We start from the raw sequence: 17154 nt of genomic DNA on the forward strand, positions 1-17154 counted from the left end.
AATTAGGGAATCGGTCTATGCACAAGTCATAGAGTTGCCGCCATTCTAATTGCTGGTAATTGCGCCACCTCTTCGGCCGAGGCCACACCCCTGTGGCTTGCAAGGGAACCATTTCAGACATTCCAAGGAATGGCAAATTTTCCAATTTTTTAGGCCTCACCTCATATTGCTAAAACCACTGAATCATTGCTTCAGCAGGGAATCATTGATGAGTGTATAACAGTATGCAACTCTCCAATCTGGCCAGTACAAAAACCAAATGGGTCATGGTGTCTTACTATTGACTATCGAAAGTTGAATCAAGTGACTCTAGCTTGTTCAGCTGTTGTATCCAAAAAGCCTGACCTGATTAAATCTATCAATTCCAAAGCAAAATGTTTTTCTACCATGTGTCTAAGGAAAGCCAACATTAACTTTCACAGTAGATGGGATTCAGTTTACATTTCAAGTCTGACCTTAAGGGGTAGATAATAATTCAGCCATTTTCCATAGGCAAATGAAATGAATTTTGTCAAGGTTTTCTAAACCATCTGTTCTATTTCAATATGTAGATGACATTTGTTTAGCAACAGAAACTCAAGAGAAACACTTGGAGTGTCTAAATGAACTTTTTCAAATCATCAAGGACACAGGATTAAAGTGTAATCCAACAAAGGTATGACTCATGGTTCCAGAAGTTTCCTTTTTAGGCATCACATTGTCTCAAGGAGGTCGATCACCTGCACAGCAAAAGGTGAATGCAATTTGGGAATTACCTATGCCCACTACCATAGCTTCTTTATATTCTTTCTCAGGTTTAGCAGGATACCATCGAGGCTTCATCCCTAACTTTGCTCACATTGCAGGTCCACTCTATAATCTCTTGAAAAACAGAGTTGCTTGAATTTGGACAAACAAGCATGCAAAGCTAGGCAAATTATCTATTTGGTACATGCCATACCATCAAGGGGTGGAAAATACCATGCAGCGCCTCCCCCCGATAGGTTGGGGGTGGCCATGCATGAAGGCAAGTGTACACCAGTACTGTAAAATCAAAGAAAAAAGTTCTTGGGAGGTTGGAAACCAAGTTATGATTTTATCTTATGGTGTAACCGAACACAATTTATGTAACCCATAACCTGGGCTATATATTATTGTGGACAGATTAAGTGCCTCTGTGTATCAAATTAAAATTGTACAAAGTAACAAAAAAGTAGATAAATATTACCATGCAAATGAGCTAAAGTGGTATTGCGAGGGAAATATCTCCACAGGCACAATAACCAAAGATGGTAATTGTGCAAGAAAGCCAACACAAAACAGCTCAGTGACAGAAACAGTAAAAATGCCACTCACAACCACACTAATACTACACTTCTGCTTGTTTGCTGCAGTTCAAACTGAGTCACAGGCGGGTTTGTCGCAAGAGACACAAATTATTGCAATAGATCAAAATGTTATGGCGGGACTAAACTCAGACTTGCCTATAAAGGCTAAAACTTCACAGATAACAGTGACTTGGGTACAAGAAAGAATAAAAGCAGGTCAAGAACCATTTAAAATACCACGCCTGTCAACTGCAATTTTCTTTAAATGGAATTACCAACCAGACCAAAAATAATTCATATCTAAAATTTGGAACAGGACACTGTTTACCACATGGACTAATGATAGAACTGTGACAATGTATACGGTACAGAATCATATGTCGGTTTTGTATAGACTAGGGTTACATGTAACATTGAGAGATAAACAAAACTTTTATTATGGAAAAATCTCGCACTGAAGGCAGAGAAACATAAAAAAGGTACATACACCATTTCCCTAAGACATTACATAGTGTGACAGGGCAAGGCCAGATGGCTATAGAAAAGTAGTGGGAGATAGATATATTAGCTCCAGGCTAAACAAATCCCTGGTACCAGGATAAGTGAAATGGCAGCTGCTCCAGGTCAATTAAGACACCTGGGGCCAATTAAGAACTTTCCAGAAGGCAGGGAGAAGGCTAGGTTGATTGGGACACCTGAAGGCAATCAGGGGCTGGCTGAAACTAATTAAAAGCCTCCCATTTAGTCAGGTGGGTGTGCATGTCAGGAGCTGTGGGAGGAAGTTGCGCTGTTGGAGAGGCTGAGTAGTACACACCATATAGGTCATTCTATAGAAGTTTTTAAGGTCAGGCTTGACAAAGCCCTGGCTGGGATGATTTAATTGGGGATTGGTCCTGCTTTGAGCAGGGGGTTGGACTAGATGACCTCCCGAGGTCCCTTTCAACCCTGATATTCTATGATTCTATGATTCTATATCAGGCACAAGGAAGGAGGCCTTGAGGTAAGGGTGAAATGGAGCTTGAGGAAGTGAGGGCTGCTGTGGGGGAAGTAGCCCAGGGAATTGTACATGTCATGTTTCTAAAAGGTCAGCTACCATAGCTGATACTATTAGGGTTCCTGGGCTGGAGCCCGGAGTAGAGGATGGGCCCAGGCTCCCCCGCACCTTTGCCCTCTGCTTAATCACTCAGACTGGTAGACAACAGAGACTGTGCAAGGAAGGATAACTTCTCCTCACCTCCCTCACTGGCTTATGATGAAAATGGCTCAGTAGACTGTGACCCTTGTCTCTAGAGAAAGAAGGGTTACATGCAGGGTCATGGTGAGCCTCTGAGGCCAGCAAAATCCGCCAGGAAACGCGGGACCCACAGAGGCAAGAACAGAGCTTTGTCACAATAGCCAAATGCCTCATAAAAGCTTTTATCAACAATGCAAAGGAAAAGTAGGGAAACGAATAGTTCTTGCATATGATACAGAAGAAAATAAATAAAAGCCTTATGTAGATTGGAAAAAAGATCTTTCCCTTACTGAAGATGGGATAGTCAAGGACCAAGGACAATTCATATCTAAAATTTGGGACAGAACACTATTTACTGCATGGACTAATGATACAACTGCAAAAATTTTCAGAGTAGCAGCCGTGTTAGTCTGTATCCTCAAAAAGAAAAGGAGGACTTGTGTCACCTTTGAGACTAACAAATTTATTTGAGCATAAACTTTCATGACCTACAGCTCACTTCATTGTAGCTCACGAAAGCTAACTGTAACAATGTAAGGTACAAAATCATATGTTGGGTTTGTATAGACTAGGATTACATGTAACATTGAGAAATAACCAAAAGTCTTATGTAGACTGGAGAAAAAAAAATCTTTTCCTTACTGAAGAAATCTAGGGTAGAGGGGGAGAATGTAAAACATATATCCCAGGAGAAACTCACTCTTTACCAGTCAGTGATGGAATTCCAAATGGATCATGAGAAAACAGAACCAGATGTTGAAGCTCAGTAAAAGGTGGAGCAATGGCTATTCATGGTATGGGAGGAAAAATTAAAACAATATGTACATGACGGGCTAACCCCTTACCACGTACATTTCCTATTCCCTTACCTATCTGATCAACTGATTCTATCTCAACTTTCAGTTGTGGAGGTTTAGGTTGGGTATTAGGAAAAACTTTTTCACTAGGAGGGTGGTGAAGCACTGGAAAGAAACCTCAGTTTTTTCAGGTACAGGAGGCTATTGCCAATGGATCACAGATCTTTAATTCTCATCTGTGACTATCATCATACCCTGTAGAATCTTTTATTAAAGTATCTTCAAAATACCTTCCAGGGGAAAGTCACTATGAACATATCCCCCGGGAATGAGTTACCTAGGGAGGTGGTGGAATTTCCTTCCTTAGAGGTTTTTAAGGCCTGGCTTGACAGAGCCCTGGCTGGGATGATTTCGTTGGGCATTGGTCCTGCTTTGAGCAGGGGGTTGGATGAGGTGAACTCCTGAGGTCCCTTCCAACCCGAATCTTCTATGATTCTATGAACTGTCACAACACCAGCAACAGCCAGACGCAATATGAGAGAACGGTATAAAGATGTTGAGACTTAGGAGGAAATACAGAGCATAAGTCCACATCAAATTCCAGAAGCAACCTATGACTAGAGTCACATACCACAATGCAGAGGGGTAATTACTTCAACAATTGAAAGAGTCCCAAAAGAAGGAACTAAACCCTAGTAATAATGTAAATTAATGGTGTGTGGGTAAAATTAAGTTACATATAATCTTTTAGGCATAAATTTTAAGTTATATATAAGATTTGATTATCATTGCTATATGTTGTCATATGTATGTGACAGGGCACTTTGTATCTAATCATCATTTGATAATAAGATAACTCACACCCAGTGTAGCCAATCAGTTTAGTTTAGTATTCATTTATTGTCTGGTACTTAATTAATCAACACGTTATATTCGGTGTACTCACTATATGCTAATCAAAATTGATTTACAGAATTCTAGAAGTATAAGATTAAGTAAGACAGAAGAATGAGCAATATTTAATGGAACTAGGTGAGAAATCAGACAAGCTGAAACACAAGGAAACTGTAGGCTAAAACCAGCAAGACCTAGCTTAACTATTTTAGGCCTTAGATACAAGAAATGGCCCAGGAGTGACCTCATGCCCTAAAATTCTGGTGACATTGCAAAAGCAAATTCAGAAAAGCTTAGAATTAAACACAAGATTGCTGCAACGCTGTCCGTAACACGTGCCTTAACCGCAAAGCGAAGGTGGCGCATCACCTTACGCCACCTGTGGAATCCGGGGTCCCTCATGACTCCAGGGGCCGACCAATAAGAAAGAGAGGGACAATGGCAGCATGTACAGTCATAGAAGTAGGTCTAGTCAAAATCACTGTATAAAAAGGGGTGCCCAAGAATAGCAAATTCAGCTCCCTTTGGGATACTCCAGCGGAAACCTGTACTGACAATCACTCCACGCAAGGGCCAAGAGACTTTGAGAGGGCCAAGAGACTTTGAGAGGGCCGACACACTGTAACACCACCTAGGAGGATGTGAGTGTGTCTATAGTTACAGTTAGTCCACGGTACATGTACGTGTTTGGAATTATATATGCTGTTGCGTTCATGATTGGATTGGTATCTTTAATAAAATTACTAAAAGATAAATGCTCTTGTAATTGTCTGTGTTGTTTGCTTGTGGTTTACTGTATTCCTATGGGCTCTGGATCTAAAACAAACTGAGATGACTCCACTGAATGCATCTGATGAAGTGAGCTGTAGCTCAGGAAAGCTTATGCTCAAATAAATTGGTTAGTCTCTAAGGTGCCACAAGTCCTCCTTTTCTTTTTGCGAATACACACTAACACGGCTGCTACTCTGAAACCTGAGATGACTTTGTTGAACTTAAGACTGTAGCCGCCAGAGCTGAACCCAGGGAAGTGTGATTAACTTTAAATAGAATAAAAGGAAACAAATCTAAGACTTGAACACATTACTTAGGATTCGAATGAGCAATCTCTCACCCTGACTGATGATACAAGTGGGCTCACACATTCCTGAAGCACAGGGTGCATCTGCCTTACAGCCTGGTTCCCCTTCCCCATTCAAAATCCTTTGTTTTCCAGACATTCTTTCAGTGTCGAGCTGTGGGGGAGTGAAGACAAGTGAGGATGTCACTCCGCATCTTTTATAGTTTCTTCCAGCTTGCTGGAAAGTCTGCGCACGTGACATGGGAGGTCCACTCCCATTGGCCAAATTTTCTCCATTGTATCCATGCTCCCTCTGAGGAGGCTTCCTTATTCAGATTCCTGTGTTAGTGGATTCTTCCCTGGATAGATGTAAATTACAGAAATTAACACTGTCTGGCTACTCTATTGTCATGCCAAATGCCTGCTTTGGAGTGATCCCAGCCTCATGTCACACATAGCAAGATTTCATAATGTCACATACGTTGATAGCAATGAGCTATTAATATTTAGCAGATCAAGACTTTTAGAATGATATCTCCCAAGACATACTTAGTACAAAACTTATAATTCCATTGCCATGAGAAATATGACGAGATAACTGGCTCTGTGGATGGGGGAAAGCACTGGACGTGTTATTCCTTGACTTTAGCAAAGCTTTTGATAGGGTGTGCCTGCAGAAAGTGCTCAGGTCTCCCGTCAGTTATCTATCTCTCGGTCTCTCTGTCTACTACTACTCATGCCAGCTGGGCATTTACAGGGTGTCAGGCCCTATGCAGATCTAGGCATTATCCCTAGTTTTCTTAGTAATCAACTATAATTTTTAAATATACACAAATGCACAGAGTAGCCAATTCCTCTCTCACTCAACACAGAGCCCAAGAGTTCTCATCTCCCTTTGGGAAGGTCCCTTAATTATTGTTTACTCCAATAACAGGATAAAGAACACAGAAGCACAGACATGGAAAAAGAAATATTGGCTAGCATGCCTCTGGTGTCCAGCCTGTTTCCATTCAGATGCCGCTTCTCCCCTAGAGGCTGAGTGAACCCTGCAGGGATTACACAGAACTATATTATAAACAGGGCACACCTCTTTGTCAGCTCTCAGCGTGGGATGCTCCTGCAGATGCTGGGGTGAGAAATTTGTGGGACACGACTACCTGAGGGGAATTCCCAGGGCAGACACTTCCTTCTGAGGATTCACAGGTACCCATCTCCTGCTGAGGAGCTCACCTCTCTGACAAACCCAGTAGAACTTGGGTGGGATGGGATAGAGATTAGGTCTGTCATCCTTTTCTGCTCTGCACAGCCTTTAAACATCCCAGGTCTCTGGACGTAGGTGGTGAATTTGCTCCAGTTTCCCTGGTAAATTATCCCTCTTTGCTGCACCCTCCACCCCAAGCTGATGACCTCCAGCCCCAATGTGTCTGTATTTCAGTGACACTGTGGATCCTTCAGCATGAAAGGTGACAGTAGATGTCTGATACAAGGCCAAATTTGGAGGCCATGGCCCATAGTTTGCTAAGACCCCACCGAGGCAAAAGTCTCCTTGCAGGTAGAACTGAGAAAAGACCTCAGGAGCGAGAAGTGTGTTAACACACAGACAGTGTGACCTCCTCCTCTTGCATTTCAGGGCTTGGCTGTTAATGAGTGACAGGGAGGGGAGCTGTTACCTGACTTTAATTTGCTGGAAAGCATGGAGGTGATAGCACTCCTCACTGGAACAATTAAACAATTTTTTCAACATGGGCAAGACATGTTTTCTCATAGATTTATTAACGAAGTCAGCTGAACTGTTATGCCTGAAACTTTCAAACTTGAAGCAGAAACCCAGTATGGGAATTTTTTAGTCCAAACAGTGACAGTTTGGCAAACTTATAAGCAACTGAAAATAAGGTCTTCAAATTGAACATGCCAGGCTGCCCTAACTAAAAGTCGTGCCACCATCACCACCTACAATGGCCAATCCAGAAGAAAATAAGAACATAAAAAGGCCCTACTTGGTCAGACCAAAGGTCCATCGAGCCTAGTCTCCTCTCTTCTGACAGTGGCCAGTGCCAGGTGCCCCAGAGGGAATGAACAGAACAGGGAATCATTAAGTGATCCATCCCCTTTGCTCATTCCCAGCCTCTTGCAAACAGCGGCTAGGGTCACCTTCCTGCACATCCTGGCTAACTGCCATTGATGGACCTATCCTCCATGAATTTATCTAGTTCTTTTTTGAACCCTGTTATGGTCTTGGCCTTCACAACATCCTCTGGCAAGGAGTTCCACAGACTGTGCGTTGTGGGAAGAAATACTTCCTTTGATTTGTTTTAAACCTGCTGCCTATTAATTTCATTTGGTCACCCCTAGTTCATGTATTATAAGAAGGAGTAAATGGCACTTCCTTATCGACTTTCTCTACACCAGTCATGATTTTACAGCCCTCAGGCATGTCCTCCCTTAATCATGTCTTTTCCAAGCTGAAAAGTCCCAATCTTATTAATCTCTCATCACACAGAAGTGCTTCCATACCCCTATTCATTTTTGTTACCATTTCCTCAATATGAGGCACTCTAGTTCACCCACTTAATTATTTAGAATTTTAGCATTGGTATAGAAGCACTTAAAAATCTGGAGTCCTTTTAGCTGTCTGCCATTACATGATGTAGTTGAACGGGACACTTTTTCATTTCATTGTTTCTCATCAGATCCTACCTGTATTTTATCATTTTCCATCATCTCGTCCTCACTAGGACTTAGAGAATCTCCATTAATAGAGCCTCCCCTTCGTGATGTCTCTGTCTGAACCATGTGTTCCTCTGCACCTGTCGGCTTCCCCCAACCCTTAGTTTCAAAACTGCTCTGTGACCTTTTTAATGTAAAGTGCCAGCAATCTGGTTCCATTTTGGTTCAGGTGGAGCCCCTGCTTCCTCTATAGGCTCCCCTTTTCCCCAAAGTTTCCCCATTTGTGAATCCCATTCAGCTAAACACTTCAATCTAATATGTCAGTGCCAATGAGTTCCACAGGTTAAATATGGATTCTGTTAAGAATTTTCTTTTCTCACTGTTATATGTTCAATGTAATTCAATGTTCCCTTGCTCATGTTATGAGGTACAGTAAACATTATTGCCTGATCTAGTTTCTTAATTAATAGATTCACAGTGTTCAAGGTCAGAAGGTTTCAGAGTAGCAGCCGTGTCAGTCTGTATCCATAAAAAGAAAAGGAGGACTTGTGGCACCTTAGAGACTAACAAATTTATTAGAGCACAAGCTTTCGTGAGCTACAGCTCACTTCACTGGATGCATCAGAAGGGACCATTAAATCATCCAATCTGTCCTCTTGCATAACACATGCTATTAAATTTTACCCAGTTTCCCCAATATTCATCTCCATGATCTGTGTTTGACTAAGTCCTGCTCCTCACTAGATTACATTGTAGAATCACAGAGCCATAGGATAAGAAGGGCCCTCAAGGGTCATCTAGTCTAACCCCCTGCCTGATGCAAGATTTATTATGACTAAACCATCCCAGACAGATGACTTTCCCTTCTCCTTTAGAAAACCTCCAGTGAAGGAACTTCCACAACCTCCCTAGGCATCTGTTCAATTGTTCTCCTATTCTTACAGTTAGAATTTTTTTTCCAGATATTTCATCTAAATCTGCTATGCTGTAGTTTGAACCTATTGCCTCTTCTGCTGCCCTCTGTGGCAAAATAGGACAACTTTCCTCCAGCTTTTTATGGCAGCCTTCCAACTATTTGAAGACTGCTATCATGACCCCCACTTAATCTCATCTTTTTGAAAGTAAACATGCCTGTTTCCTTCTGCCTTTGCTCATATGGCTTGCATTTCCTCCCTTTGATCATCTTTGTCACTCACCTCTGGATCCTCTCCAGGTAATCTACATCCTTTCTATACAGAATGCCAAAATTGGACTCACCACTCTAACTAAGGCCTAACCAGTGCTGCATAGAATCATAGAATCATAGAATATCAGGGTTGGAAGGGACCCCAGAAGGTCATCTAGTCCAACCCCCTGCTCGAAGCAGGACCAATTCCCAGTTAAATCATCCCAGCCAGGGCTTTGTCAAGCCTGACCTTAAAAACCTCTAAGGAAGGAGATTCTACCACCTCCCTAGGTAACGCAGTCCAGTGTTTCACCACCCTCTTAGTGAAAAAGTTTTTCCTAATATCCAACCTAAACCTCCCCCACTGCAACTTGAGACCATTACTCCTCGTTCTGTCATCTGCTACCATTGAGAACAGTCTAGAGCCATCCTCTTTGGAACCCCCTTTCAGGTAGTTGAAAGCAGCTATCAAATCCCCCCTCATTCTTCTCTTCTGCAGGCTAAACAATCCCAGCTCCCTCAGCCTCTTCTCATAACTCATGTGTTCCAGTCCCCTAATCATTTTTGTTGCCCTTCGCTGGACTCTCTCCAATTTATCCACATCCTTCTTGAAGTGTGGGGCCCAAAACTGGACACAGTACTCCAGATGAGGCCTTACCAATGTCGAATAGAGAGGAACGATCACGTCCCTCGATCTGCTCGCTATGCCCCTACTTATACATCCCAAAATGCCATTGGCCTTCTTGGCAACAAGGGCACACTGCTGACTCATATTGAGCTTCTCGTCCACTGTCACCCCTAGGTCCTTTTCCGCAGAACTGCTGCCTAGCCATTCGGTCCCTAGTCTGTAGCTGTGCATTGGGTTCTTTCGTCCTAAGTGCAGGACCCTGCACTTATCCTTATTGAACCTCATCAGATTTCTTTTGGCCCAATCCTCCAATTTGTCTAGGTCCTTGTGTATCCTATCCCTCCCCTCCAGCATATCCACCACTCCTCCCAGTTTAGTATCAAGATATAGAGCGGTACTATATGCTACTGTGACTTGCATTTTATGCCTCCGCTAATACAATCTAACATTGCATTTGCCTTTTTTTTGAAGCATCAGAAAGAATCCAAAGCTCTGAGAGATGTAGTTATATCAACCTAACCCCTGAGTAGACACCATGAGGTCTTCCCACAACCTAGCTAGCACTTCTCAAGGAAGTGGATTACATACACTGATGGGAGAACCCCAGCCGTCAGTGTTAGTATCTACACCGAATCACTATGGAAATGCCACTGTAGCTTTCTAAGGGTAGAGAATCCCTCAAACAGATCTTCTAGAAAAGGATCCAGTCTGGATCTGCAGACATGGGGAGTTGGAGAATCCACCACTTCCTATCGCAGTTTGTTCCAACGGTTAATCACCCCAGCTTCCAGCCATTGGTTCTTGCTCTGCCTTTCTCTGATAGATTACAGAGCCCGTTATTATTATTTAAGATGAATAAATTAAGTTCTTTAAGTCCTTCTCTGTCCAGCATTTTCTCCTTCCTCCAATAATTTTGTGGCTCTTTTCTGCACCTCTTCAATTTTTCAACATCCCTTTTGAAATATGGACTCTGTGGTTCGACGAGTGAATTTCTCCATGTGCAGAGATAAAATCCTTCCCCTGCTCAAACTCACGACTCCCTTGTTTATGCATACGAGGATCGCATCAGCCCTTTTGGCTGCATCATCGCACTGGGAGCTCATGATGAGTTGGTTGCCCACAGGGATCCCTAAATCCTTTTCAGGGTCCCCGCATTCCTTAATACAGTGCCATAGTCTGTGGGTCAGGCCTGCATTCCCTGTTGAGAGAGGATCACTTTGCATATGACTGTATTAAAACATTTTCTTTGCATAGGCCCAGTTCAACAAAACACACCAGATCAATCAGTATGCCTGCCCTGGCCTCCTTATTGTAACCATTCTGCCAATCTTTGGGTCGTACACAAATTTTATCTGCAGTGGTTTTCTATTTGCTTCCAGATCATTGATGAAAATATTGAATAGGATCAGGCATAGGACTGATCCCTGAAGAACCACACTAAAACATCAAAATTTGCTGACAATGGCCCATTGACAACTGCTTTCTGGGATCTGTCAGTTAGGCAGTTTTAAGTCAATTTTACATGTGCTCGATTGATATTCTACAGTGTTCTTTTTTTAATCAGGATGTTTTCCCCTACTAAATCAAATGCCTCAGAGAAATCAAAGTCTATTGTATCCACATCATTCCTTTGATCAGCCATATACACATTCTCCCATTAAAGGATGAAATTACACTGCTTCTTTCCAAATGCAGAACAATTTTTTTTTAACACATCTCCTTTTTCTGAAAGATTAACATCGCTGCCTTCGGTTTGCCACTGAACCGAGGTTTGTCCAAAGTTCTGTATTTTCTTGACTAAGGAATCGTGACTTTTTGAATATCTAATGAACTCTTCTGAAAGAACTCCCAATTTTCATTCCCGTTTTTCTGTCTAATTTTTTCCTCCCAATCAGTTTTGCTGTGGGGAATTAACCCATTTGAAGCAATAAGGCTCTCCTCTATCATATGCCCCCTTCTTTGTCTCTTCTCTATACTAAGCAGTCACAGACTTTTCAATCTGTCTGCGTATGGCAACCCTTTTAGAGAGACTGGGTAACCAAAACTGAGTTCATACTCAGAGCAGGTTATTCTTCATCCCATTCCTTTGGCATCCAAACATTGTCTTTGTTTTGGCCACTGCTGTGCACAAGCAGGTGTTTCCATGGAGCTGCTATCAATGACTCCCAGGTCTTTTCCCTGAGGTATGTTCCAGTTGGAATATTTTCACTTGGCACATATCTTAGCAATGGTTTGTTTTTTCCCCACTGTCAGATTTTGAGCAATCAGGTGAATGCAGAACTCCCTAGAGCATGGACTTGTTAGCCTGGCTTTCATTGCATTAAGGAACGATGATGGATAACCAGTATCCACATTCATGTTTACTCCTGGTGCCTATTAAGTTTTCTCAGACCATGAAATGTAGGAATTACTGATGCAAGAAGCCCCATAAAATATGGAATTGGCATTAGTAGAGTCAGTTGTTCATAATTCATTTATCTGAATGATGAAAATATAATTTTTCAGGTTGTGAAGAGCGACCAATCTGCCTCACCCATGAGAACAGCCTCCAATAGCATATGTTGTATCTCATATTAACATTGTCTCTCCATCCCAGAATTTGTACTACTACCATCACCACAGAGCCTGGGCACATACAGGAAGCCAGGGGAACATATGTACATGCAGGAGACACCGTTCTGCCTCAGAGTAGAACACCTTCTCCTCTACTCCATGTCAGGTTCCAACACAACTGACTTCACCAACCCCTCCACCTTCATCCTGCTGGGTGTTCCTGGCCTGGAGGCAGCCCATGTCTGGATCTCCATCCCCTTCTGTGCCATGTATGTCATAGCCGTCTTGGGGAACTTCACCATCCTGTTCATTGTGAAGACAGAGTCGAGTCTCCATGGGCCCATGTACTATTTTCTTTTCATGCTGGCCATCACTGACCTGGTCATATCTACGACCATCATGCCCAAAATGCTGGCAATATACTGGTTCAATTCCAGGGAGATCAATTTCAGTGCCTGCCTCGCCCAGCTGTACTTCCTTCACTGTTTCTCAGTGATGGAGTCTGGGATCTTCGTGGCCATGGCTTTTGATCGCTACGTGGCCATCTGCCATCCCCTGAGACATTCCACCATCCTGACAAACTCTGTTGTGGCCAAGATCGGCCTGGCCATGATGCTGCGGGGTGGAATGCTTGCATTGCCCTTTCCCTTCCTAGTGAGGCAGTGGCCATATTGCAAAACCAACATCATCCCCCAGCCGTACTGCGCCCACATGGCTGTGGTGAAGCTGGCCTGTGCCGACTCCCGTGCCAGTAGTTATTATGGTCTCTTTGTGGTATTCTGTTTGATTGGTCTGGATGTGAGTTTTATTTCCCTGTCCTATACCCAGATCCTCAGAGTCATCTTCAGCCTCCCCACAAAGGATGCCCGGCTCAAGACTTTTGAGACCTGTATCTCCCACCTCTGTGCCATCTTAGTCTTTTACATCCCAAATCTCTTCTTCTCCCTCATGTACAGATTTGCCCAGAATGTGCCCCTGCATTTCCATGTTCTCATTGTCAATGTGTACCTCTTGATGCCCCCCATGCTAAACCCCATCATCTATGGGGTGAGGACCAAACAGATCCGGGACAGGCTGCTCCGGCCCTGTACTCATTAAGGAATCTATTTTTTTCTCCTGGTGCTCTGGCTCTCAGACTGAGCTCCATGCAGAGGTGGCTGGTGATATGGTGATGGGCCCCCTTCCCTGAAACACTTACATGGTAGTCAGAGTGATATTATATCTTTTCCTGGAATTGCTGTGCTGTGTCAATGTGACAAACTGGGGAATTGGTCTATGTTCAAGTTACACCCTAACCCCCTATTCCTTCAAGGCTCTGCTCCCTGACCCACCTTTCTCCCCAGCAGACGTGATCATTTAGGGGTTCTCAGACCACACCTCCAGAGTGGGGCCGAGAAGGTCAGGAATATATTGTGTATGTGTGTGTGTGTGTGTGTGTATGTGAGTCTTCGTGTATGTGTGCACGTGGGTCCATGTGTTTGTCTGTCGAGATCTGTGTACCCATGTGTATGTGCACTTGCATTTGTGTGCGTGTGCATGTGCGTGTGTGTGTGTGTGTGTGTGTGCGTGCACTCATGTAGTTCTGTGTGTGTTTGCATGTGCGTCCATGTGTTTGCACCCTCAGAATATCCCACAGCCCAGAGGTTTAGCACCCACACCTGGAATTTGGGAAACCCACTTTCAAATCCCTGGTCCACTGAAAGTTTATTTGTGCAAAATGGAACAGCTCCAGCCACGGAGACTGAGAGCTCCACCCAGAAAGCCATTTGCCTGCTGTTCAGGGCACACGTGTGACGTGGGAGACCTGTGTTTCTGTCCCTGCTCCGAATCAAGTAGAGCAGAGATTTTGGATCTTGTTCCCCCACGACTCTCTTGGGTCCCTAAGGAAATGTGCTGACCTGTCCTAGGCACCTCGCTCCAGGAGAGGGCTCATAGCGGACAGTCCCATGTGGAAATAGGCACCTATCTCTAGCTCATGGTCCAGGCTCCTAGAAGCCCAAATCAGTGGAAGTTAGGTGCCTTAGAACCCATGTGAACCACTAGAAAATCCCCCCATTGGATGAGTATTCCCCATGGACATCTCCATTTGAGACCTATCAATTAGCCAGTTCTCACTCCATCTAATAAATGCTCTATTGATACTCTCTGATGCTAGATATGTGGACAGCGTTGGCAACAGGTGTTAGGGGGCTTATTCCTTCACCCACTTACTTCCCTGGTCCTTCTCACATGAACAGAGAGCAACAATACCAGAAGTCCAAAGGTGCAAAGAATTCAATGTTTATTGGGGTGAATTTCCAGCAAGCATGATTCCAGTTTCCTTCCTTGGTGTCCCCCTTCCCAGCTCTGACACCACAGAGCCTTACCTGTGTCCCTGTTCCCATTCCTACCCTTAGCTAAACATGATTCCAATTCCCCCAACCCCATTCCCTGTTCCAATTTCCCACCCACTTCCTGATTGACTGCAGACTATATAGTAAAACTTGAGTTCTGCTTAGCTATGTCTTAACCAATCATTTTCCTGAACTTTAACTAACCAATCCAAACATATTGTAACATTATTATGTAACTAATTATATCCCACCACCTTAATTAGTTTACACCCAGCAAAATTAATTCTACAGCAGACAGAAACAATCACAGAACCAGACAGAGATTATACAGACAAACAACAGCGAAGTGGGAACTATAATGACAAGACAATACAGAAGTGAGGATTTCACATCCCAGCTATTGATAAGTGAGTTCTCGCCAGACAGGATGCTATCAAACTACGTTTCCTTTTACATCTTCCAGGCACTTCCCTTTCTCTGGGGGCACTATCAGGACAGGATTGTATCCTAACAGCCCAATAGCACCTTATTCAATGTGACAAATTTGGAATGTGAGGAGGTGACCGTTCACTTCCCAGCTTATGGCTGCCTCTGCTGCTTAGCCAAAGGCCTTAGCCTACGAACAGGGCCTCAGACTGTCACAGTAAGAGAAGGCCCTTACACTGGCAGACAGTGATTTTGATTCTTTCTTTCTTTTATACCTCTATCACTAACCAAGTGATAAGAATACACCTAAATTCTTAGAGTATAGGCCTTTACAGACAGGCCTGAATATCTATATCCTAACAACGGGGTTTGTTGCAGGGATTGGTTCCTGGGTTGAAAATGTCAGCCTGGAGATCCTCAGCTTTCATCAGTCGCACATTTCGTTCCCATCCAGGGGAGATGAGGTACCTATTGTTCCATAGAACTGCAGCTTTGTAGCAAGCCTGACACCACAACAAAACCACAAAGTCTATGGAATGGAAGAGGGCAACAGCAGCTGCTCTCCAAGTGCCCACATCTTTCGAGCAGCCTCCAGCCCTGTCTATGAAGCTGCCACCTGATAAACAGTCCTACCATACAGGTTAATACCAAGCAGGTTGCATTTTCAGGCTGCTTGATGGTAATGGCCAGGGACTTTGTTTTACCTGGATTAATAACCAGACTAATGTGCACTGTTTCGTGCCTAGCCAGATCAGCTCTCAGATGCAGCGATTCACATTACTACACCTTCAGTTGTCACTGAAGTTGATGGAATAACAGCCCTTTGTATGCTTGTAACTGGTACATAGGATGGGATGCACATTAGAAGTGGAAGAGAGAGGAAGGCGTTGGCGGGGGGTGGAGGGTGAGTTAAAAAGGAAAGGGAGAGATGGACCTAAATGAACACAGAGAGAGAAGATGGGACAAAGCCTACTAAAACAGGGACTTCCTGCCTCTTCAGTTCTGGGGAGCACTTTCCAAAGGAGAAGAGAAATCCTCTTCCTGACCCCAAACCAGTACTGACTGGTTGAGGAAACATTTCCTTCAGGGGAGTCCAGCTGGGTCAGTCCTGAAACCAGAGCACTTTGAGAAACACTGAGGGCAGAGGAGGCACATTTTGGTGAAGAGAACATCTTGTAGACACCTCCCTGTCTGGCTCCACTCCTCTTTGTGGGGGTTTAACTCTATCAGATATCAGCTCTCTCTCGTAAACTGCTGATGGAAGCTCGATGTGACGGGTTGGATCACAGATACCCCCTGGGGGTTGCCACCTGATGTGCCAAGTCTACTTCTGCTCCTGCTTTCCTGCCCTGTCAGCTTAGGACTTCAGTGCCCTGCCTGGTATGAGCCAGACCCCCTAGTCTGCTGAAAACCCAGACGCAGGTCTGAACCACGTTCCCTAACAGCTGTAGGCTTAACTGAAAACAGCTTACAGAAGTGTGCCTGTCCCTGACACACAGATGCCCAACTCCCAATGGGGTCCAAACCCTAAATAAATCAATTTTAACCTTGTCATAAATATAAAGGGAAGGGTAAACCCCTTTAAAATCCCTCCTGGCAAGAGAAAAAATCCTCTCACCTGTAAAGGGTTAAGAAGCTAAAGGTAACCTCGCTGGCACCTGACCACAATGACCCATGAGGAGACAAGGTACTTTCAAAAGCTGGGAGGAGGGAGAAAAACAAAGGGTCTATGTCTGTCTATATGCTGCTTTTGCCAGGGACAGAACAGGAATGGAGTCTTAGAACTTTTAGTAAGTAATCTAGCTAGGTATGTGTTAGATTATGATTTCTTTAAATGGCTGAGAAAAGAACTGTGCTGAATAGAATGAATATTCCTGTCTGTGTGTCTTTTTTGTAACTTAAGGTTTTGCCTAGAGGGATTCTCTATGTTTTGAATCTAATTACCCTGTAAGGTACCTACCATCCTGATTTTACAGAGGTGATTCCTTTACTTCTATTAAAAGTCTTCTTGTAAGAAAACTGAATGCTTTTTTCATTGTTCTCAGATCCAAGGGTTTGGGTCTGTGGTCACCTATGCAAATTGTTGAGGATTT

The 17154-nt window shown here is 43.6% G+C and overlaps 1 protein-coding gene across 1 annotated transcript in view; it reads left to right on the forward strand.

Moving 5' to 3' along the window:
- Nucleotides 1-12461: 12461 nt before the first annotated feature.
- The window catches only part of LOC311514582 (olfactory receptor 52R1-like), a gene marked incomplete at both ends in the record, with an annotated part of 34157 nt that continues 29464 nt past the window's right edge, over nt 12462-17154 (forward strand). The window contains one exon of the mRNA XM_084617149.1: nt 12462-12964. Within this exon, the coding sequence (XP_084473275.1) occupies nt 12462-12964 (503 nt within the window). The remainder of the gene's footprint in view (nt 12965-17154) is intronic.

Source organism: Lepidochelys olivacea (genome assembly GCF_965140295.1).
Source record: "Lepidochelys olivacea isolate rLepOli2 genome assembly, chromosome: 1".
Classification (NCBI taxonomy): Eukaryota; Metazoa; Chordata; order Testudines; family Cheloniidae; genus Lepidochelys; species Lepidochelys olivacea.